We start from the raw sequence: 7290 nt of genomic DNA, 5'->3' as shown, positions 1-7290 counted from the left end.
AGAAAGGCATATGGAATCTGATCCAAACCTCACTTACATAAATAAAAAGTCTTGTGAATTCACACTAGTCTACATGAACTGTTGTTACCTGTTCTCATAGTTACTGGAGGTTCAAAGGAAAAATGACTGCTTACCCCGGCAACTTAAGTAGCAAGCACATTTAGAATGGCTGATAAAATAAGAAGTGTATTTTGAAAGTAGGGCATACTTGCCTGCAAGATGATAGAGACACAACAGAGATCAGTCCATGCATGTAAATAAACTCATTTTATTGAATGGTTTGAAGAGCTGCTTAAGATAAAACCACTTTACAGTCTGTACATGCAGTTTCAATTTTAAAAAATTAAATTTGCTTTTCAGAAAACATGCATATTTATGTACACAATTTTGAAATAAAAGAAAGCATTACCATTTACTGCAGAAATTCCTCTTTAAAAATCTTTTAAGACATAAGGCAGGCAGGAGAAATTCTGCAGAAAGCAAAGCTTAGAAAACTTCTCTACTCTGAAGGTAAATTTTATTCATTCAGAGACATTAGTAACAGCAGAAGAAGGTCGTTTAAGTATGGATTCAACCGAAAACGACAGTGGCTCAGTTGTTGAAAGTTTTGTTGTGGCCTGTTTGGCCCCAAAGAAGTCTTTTGCACATTTGTCTACAGTAAACTTGTATTTTTGGTTCTCTTTAACAGCACACTCCCTGTATTTCTTAGAAGCATCTTCAAAAGTCTCCTTCACAAATGACATTCTTAACTCTGCCGTTGGAGTGTCAGGAAATGTCTGATGAAACAGTGACTGAAATGCACTGTACTTGAGTGGTGGAGGGGGTTTGGTACTGGTTTTGCTGATCTTGCTTAATGCCTGTTGCTGAGGAGACAGAGAACCTTTATCAGAAATTTGGGAGAAAGTCCTTTTTGGAGGAGAGAAAGCTGACCTCTCACGAGCTTCCTGATGAAGGCACAGTATTTCATTGCGTGACTGCTGAATATCTCGTGTGTGAGTCAGAACAAACGAATTTTCCAGTTTTGGAGGCATGATGTCATGCTCAGTGTTTGGACAGTCCTGACTTTGTGAAACCCTGGCATCCCAACCTGCCCCAGGTTTGAGAGCTTGGACAGCAGTAGCATTTAACAGGCATTGCTGGTAGAGGAGAGCATCACTAATGGGGCCACATTTTGGCCACACTAAGAACCTAGAAGACAGGGGATACTGCCTGTAGGTAGTAGCTACACTGACATTTGAAGAAATTAGTTCCATGTTGCTAGGTCCTGAATACTGCATCGTTAGATCAAGACAGGTTGGTAAAAAATTTGAAAATTCCTTGTTTGGATTATCAGCTTGAGTAGCGTTGAAGGCTGTTTTATACGAATTGTATTCAGCTCCACGCAGCATACGGTTAGGGAGGAAAAGGGCAGCTGCTTGTGTAGCTTCCATCATATCTCTCTCTTTATACTCTCTCTCTAGCATAATGTTCTCCAACTCCTTATCAGCAAAAGCCCGTCTCTTTCTCATCCTGTCACTTACAGGAGGTGGCAAGGGTGAATTCCCTCCCAGGTAAGAGTCTGTTGGAATAGGACGGTAACCTAAAACAACAAAGCAGCGTTAGGAATTAAGCCACTCAAACATTAAAGCTGTGTTTGTAAAACAGCTCCATGAGCCAGTCCCACCAAGCACCGTGCTCTTGCCACAGACCCTGGTCACCATCAGCTCCCACAGAAGCCACCATGACACAGAGGCTTAGTGATCAGGCACACTCAGTTCCTCAGTGAAACTAAGCAAGCCCTGCTTTTTTGACATGTTTAGCATCCATCAAAGCTAGCTGATTAGTAATTTTTTAAAAAGCAGTTCCAGACAAACAGATCAAGGAGGGAGAAGAGGAAAAAAAAAAAAAAAAAAGCCCTACTGTGTATTAAGACTGGTATTCCATTATGAAGCTTAAGGGGAGAGGTAACCATTCACTTTTAACACATACAGAAAGCATTCAAATATTTTATTTCTTAAGAACTAGAATTCCAATAAAACGTAGAAATTCAGTGTCCAGTGCATTCAATTACCAAGCTACCTGGCTTAATTTAATATAACAGATAGGATCCAATCCTATTTGCTCTACCCAGACAAGTAATTCCATTGAATTAATGGAAGTATTTACACGAGTCAGCAGAACAGGATTTTACCTGTTTTCACCCCCATTCCTCTCATACATGTTTCCCCTTTTCCAAGGATGACACCTATATCTACAGCTGGTGTCTTTTCTATTTTCTAAAGATGAATCACTATGTACATATTGCTAGAGATGATAGAAAATCCCAAGGAGAACTAGGAGAAAAGAAAAAGACAGTTAAGAGAAATTAGAGAAAAGAATACAGAAGAGTTTTCAAAAAAATGAACTGTAGATGTAAATTAGAGGCTTCTAAAAGGACTAAATATTAATTGAGCTTGAACAGACAAAGAAAAGAGCTTTCTACTTCAGAAAAAAAATTGAATTGAGAAGTGCAATGATTTATATAGCTATGGTTTGGAAAGTAATTAAACCAAACATAGGAATAAATATATGCACGATCCCAAACTGATGTGGGGGAAGAAATACACCCTTTTCACTAAAATAATGATCTTTAAAAGATAATTCTTTCACAGGTAATATTTTCAACAGTGAAAAATTAAGCTCCTTAATTTGCAGATCTTACTTTGGATAATGTACCAAATGGAACTGCTGCATTAGGCGTTCAGATAAAAAGAAAAAATTAATCTATTTACTCGTTTGCCGATTAAAACACGCGCGAATAAACTATCCTGTGAGTAAATTACCCTGCACTGCAGAACGCTGGTGGGTAGCCATGTAAAAAGACTGCCAGCTTGTAACAGTAACTCTCAAATTTCAAACTGCCGTTGCTAACATTTCAGGCATTATTTTGGGCGAAGGGGGCAAGGAACTGAAATTCTGCCGCATCGATTCCAGCCTCGAAGGGCAGGCGCCTCCGTCGCCCGGCGCTGGTAGCGCGGCGCGCTTTAACGCCTGTTTCGGGAAAGGACACTCTATTTCACGCCTTGGTCGAGGTGTGGGTCTTCCTGGGGCAGAGCGGGGCTTCCCCCCTGCCAGCTGTGCTGCGGGAAGCCGTGGAAGAGTCAGGGGACGCTCTTACCTTCCAGGATGCTCTTGGCCAGGAGGCTGGGCGTTCGGACGTGCCTCTGGTAGACCGCTTTGCGCTCCAGACTTGCCTGCTTCCCCGTCAGTCCCTTCTTGTCCTGAGAGAGCGATCGGATGGCTCCGTGAGACCAGGGCCGCCCGTCCCGTCCCGTCCCGCCGCGTCCCGTGCCCCCTCACCTCGGTGGCCTGCTGCCGTCGGAGCGCCACCTGGGCGGCCATCACTCGCTGCCGCTCCACAACCAGCAGGCAGTTGGCGCACTGGCAGTCGCGCCAGCGGCAGAACCGCTTGTGTCCCTTCAGGCACGACACCACGCCGTGGTTGCGGCACCGGGCGCACTTGGGCGTGCGGCTCAGCTTCCGCGGTTCGCCCCGCCGCGGAGCCGCCGCCGCCTCCTCGCCTTCCTCCTCCTCCTCCTCTTCCTCCTCCGGGCCGGTGCTGCCGCGCGGAGCGCCGGACGCCTCGTCCGGCTCCCCTTCCAGACTCTCCACGTCGATCTCCCAGTCGGCGCCGGCGCGTTCCTCAGCCATAGCTCCTCGGCGGCGCAGCTACGAGAGAGGGTCAGGCTTCCAGCCCCCGCGGCGGAACGGCAGCCGGAGCACGCCCGGCTTCCGAGGTGCCCGCCTGCAGCCCCGCCGAGATGCGCCCCCGCCGGGAAGTCACGGCAGAGCCCGCCTGGGATGTCGTCTTTCCCCTTACCGTCAGCTCTAGTCCCTTGCGCACGACCCGTGCGAGGCTCAGCTTAGCCACGACGGACGCCTCCCTCCCTCCCTGCTAGCGCGGCTTGCGGGGAGCTGTGATAGCCCTCCGCAGGCAAGAGCGCGTCTCCTGCAGCCAAGGATGCGGGAGGAACCCGGCCAGGGCAATGCCCCGCGCTGCAGTGCTACGGCTCTGTCCGGCCTTAACAGGTTCCTGCTTATTACAGGATCCCGAGAAGCCTCCTGCCAGCTGCGCTCAAACTTGGGAGACAGGCAGACAGCTGGACTTCACACGTCGCCACTGTCCGCTCCAGCAAGCAAAGCTGGTATGAGCTCCTAGAGCTCTCTGCGGAAGCTGCATCTTCCGACACCCACCTGCTCCCACACGACCTTCCCGTCCTTGCCTCTGCACCCTGCACTTACCAAAGGCAGGCGGTGCAAGAAGCACGCAGCCCCTCAGCTCCTCGCAGTTCGCAAGGGCCGCTGTCCCAGACCGGTCGGAGACAAGGAATTCCCGAAACCCGCACCTGGGCCTTAAGGCTCCCCGACAGCGGGGACGCGGCGCCGTCGGGGCGATGCCTGCGGTGCGGTGCGTGGCTGTGGGTGCGCGCTGGCCGCGGCGGGGCCGGGGATGGCACCGCGCTGAGCGTACCGCGCCCGCCCCGAGAGCAGCGCCCGCCGCGCCGCCCGCCGCCATATCAGCGCCCGCCGCCGCCGCCCGCGCCGCCCATTGGGCGCCCGCCCCGCGGCCACCGCCCCGATTGGCCCGCGCGGCCGCAGCCCCGCCCCCCGCGCCCGTGCCCGCCGCCCGCTCGTGGGTGCGGGCGGGCGCGGAGCGAAGCGCGAGTGGGCGGTGAGGCGGTGAGCTCTGATTGCGGCGTGAAAAGGAGTGCGAGAGGAAAGGGAGGGAGAAACGGCGGTAACGCTCGTGATGGTGACAGCCAAAAAACCCGCTCCGCAGGCGAGCGGCGTCCCTCTACCCGAGGAGAGGGCCGGGGGCGAGGGTTTAAAAGCCTAAATCAGCCACCGCTTTTTTCGTTTGCTGTCGTTCCCGTTGCTTGACCCGCTAGTGGAAGGTACGCATGGCAATGGTCTTTTTTTCCGAGTCTGAAAATACGGCGGGATCCTTTCCCTTCGGGAATTAGGGCGAGGGTAATTACTCTATTTTCTAGCGTACCCTCCCCTTCAGAGGGAATGTTTTCCATCGACCACTGAGGTTTTTCTCCTAAATAACTTTATTTCCCATGAGAAAATTTATTCCCACCCCTCCCTGACGGAGGCTGCTCTTTGGGAGCTGCGTAATGTCCTTTGTCTCCCCAGTCAGAGAGCGGTCGAAATTGTGCCCCAGAGAATCTCAGTCGAGAAGCGGAGAGGCTAGAGCTCCGTCCTTCCGCCCGTGCAAGCAGGAATTCCCAAGAGGCAGAAATTGACAGAATACACCTCGGCCGCGTTCAGCGCCGGGCAGGCGAAATACTGGTTTATTTAAAATTTAAACGGATTTTGCCAAGGAAGTACAATAATAAAGGCATGCAGGAGAACATTAGTTTTCCACCAGTGTGTACTGATCGAAATCTAACTATATGCATAATACATGGCCGAAACTAGTTCCCTAAAAAGGGAAATAATTTTGCTCTTCCTCTGAGAAGTGTGTGTGTGTAATAAATACTGACAGTAGTCATGTATATAATAAACACGGGCATCTACTCACGGTAGGCACACGGACCAGCTGCCGGCCACGGGTTAGGCACGGACAAACCCTGTCCTTGCAGGCCTGCGGGACAAAGGCCACCGGGCGAGTGGCGCAGGGGGGCAGTTCAGGCGGGCAGCTGCGTGAGCCGGCGGGGCCCCGGCGCCCGGCGCTCCGAGCTCCGCTGCAGCCCGGACAGGGCACCAGCCCTTCGCTTTGCCCCGCGAAGGGCACCCGAGAGGAAAGAGGGAGGGTTTGTTCCCGGAGAGGTTTGTCCTCCCCGGGCGGCACCGTCGGGAGAGCAGGGAGAAGGAAGCGCATCCCCCGACGGCAGGTATTATTCATCTCAAAAGAAAGCCCGGCTACTGTTTGACTTACAAGCATGACTAAAAGGCAAATACCCAAGGAATTCCACTTTCCCCCTTGGGGTCCCTCTTAAAAGGCACAAGCATGACAAAGGACCTGCTAGGTTAGGAAACAGAAGTCGCCTTTGTCTGTAAACCGACACCAAATTACAAAGTACGATTCTGCGGTCCGCTGGAGTAAATTACAAAACAGTTCGCCTCCTGTTTACTTTATCCACAGGGAGCTGTGAAATCCAGCCACGATTTTAAAGCATGTTTGTATAACTTTCTTCTGCTCCTGTTGTTTGTGCTCGGCTCCGCAGCGCTTTTGAGCTCCCCTCCAGCCGCTCCTCTCTCTCCCGTCTGGAGGAAGAGGTGTCTCTGCCGTCCTCCGGCGGGACGCACCCGCGGGAGAAGGCGGAAAGCGACCCAAGGTACTGCCTCTCTTACTCAGTCCTCCGATTTGGTCCGTGGTGTCAGCCGTGCCCGCTGTGAGCTGACATGGGCAGATGCGGCGCCGTGCCGTGCTGGGAAAGGTGCAGATTTCCACGCCGGGGGAGCCTTTGAAGCCCGCGATGCGCAGCTGTGCATCTACCTGCCCCGCGCAGCCTTCCCAGCACAACTCGCCGCCCTTGCGCCAGCCCCGGTGCCTGCGGAGCCGAGACCCGCGGCCAGAGCAGCTCCAGAGCCTCCGCCGCGCACCCTCTCCCGCCCTTCCTGGGCCTTGCCGCGGGGGTCCCCCCGAGCCGCGCTGCCCAAGGCGGGGTGGCGGTGTGCCAGACCCCGACCGGGGTCGGGGAAGGGTCCTCAGACCTGGCAGGGGGCGGGGGGGGCTGTGCCTCTTGCGGCAGCGCCCTTTCCCGAGGGGCGGAGGAGAAGCCCAGGGGCATCGCACACTCGCCTCGCCCGACGGCCAGCGGCCCCGGGGCGCCCAGCGCTCGGTCCCGCTTTGCATCATGGCTCTGCGGGCAGGTGCAGGTGCAAGTGCCGCAGTCCCCCGTGCCCGGCCTCCCCAGCCCTCCCTTCCTCCGGGGAAATTTATTAGCGAGGTTAGGGCAGGCTAACCAAACGGCAACTCCTGGCGCAATTTCCCCGGAGGAATGCTTTGATCCTGCCCTCTCTCCGCGCCGTCGAGGGCAGATTGCAATGACAAACGCGGGCGATCCCAGCCGCTTGTTAGGTCAGAGATGTTACCGTTTAATCTGAAACAAATTGCCCGCTGCCCGCGCCCCGCCCGCCGGCCCCTTCCTTGCCCTCTCCGGGCCCCGGTGCCCGGGCGGGGCTCCCTCCGTGCCTGCGCAGGCCGCGCCCCGGTCCGGCCCAGGATCGGGCCCGGACCGAAGGCGTTCTCCTCCGCTAGTCACTGTATGTTTGCTACAGCGAAGATGCTGGCATTTCGCGGGTGATCTCAAATGCAGAAAG

At 53.8% G+C, this 7290-nt stretch overlaps 1 protein-coding gene across 1 annotated transcript; it reads right to left on the bottom strand.

The window, feature by feature from the left end:
• Nucleotides 1-521: 521 nt before the first annotated feature.
• DMRT2 (doublesex and mab-3 related transcription factor 2) lies at nucleotides 522-3669 on the bottom strand (the record flags this gene model as incomplete). Its single annotated transcript, XM_084225918.1, has 3 exons — nucleotides 522-1579; nucleotides 3137-3239; nucleotides 3319-3669. 3 exons carry the CDS (start codon nucleotides 3667-3669, stop codon nucleotides 522-524), a joined length of 1512 nt encoding a protein of 503 aa, XP_084082044.1.
• Nucleotides 3670-7290: the final 3621 nt, after the last annotated feature.

The sequence above is a fragment of the Fringilla coelebs genome (genome assembly GCF_963513975.1).
Source record: "Fringilla coelebs genome assembly, chromosome: Z".
Classification (NCBI taxonomy): domain Eukaryota; kingdom Metazoa; phylum Chordata; class Aves; order Passeriformes; family Fringillidae; genus Fringilla; species Fringilla coelebs.
This window is presented reverse-complemented; position numbering and strand designations above follow the sequence as displayed.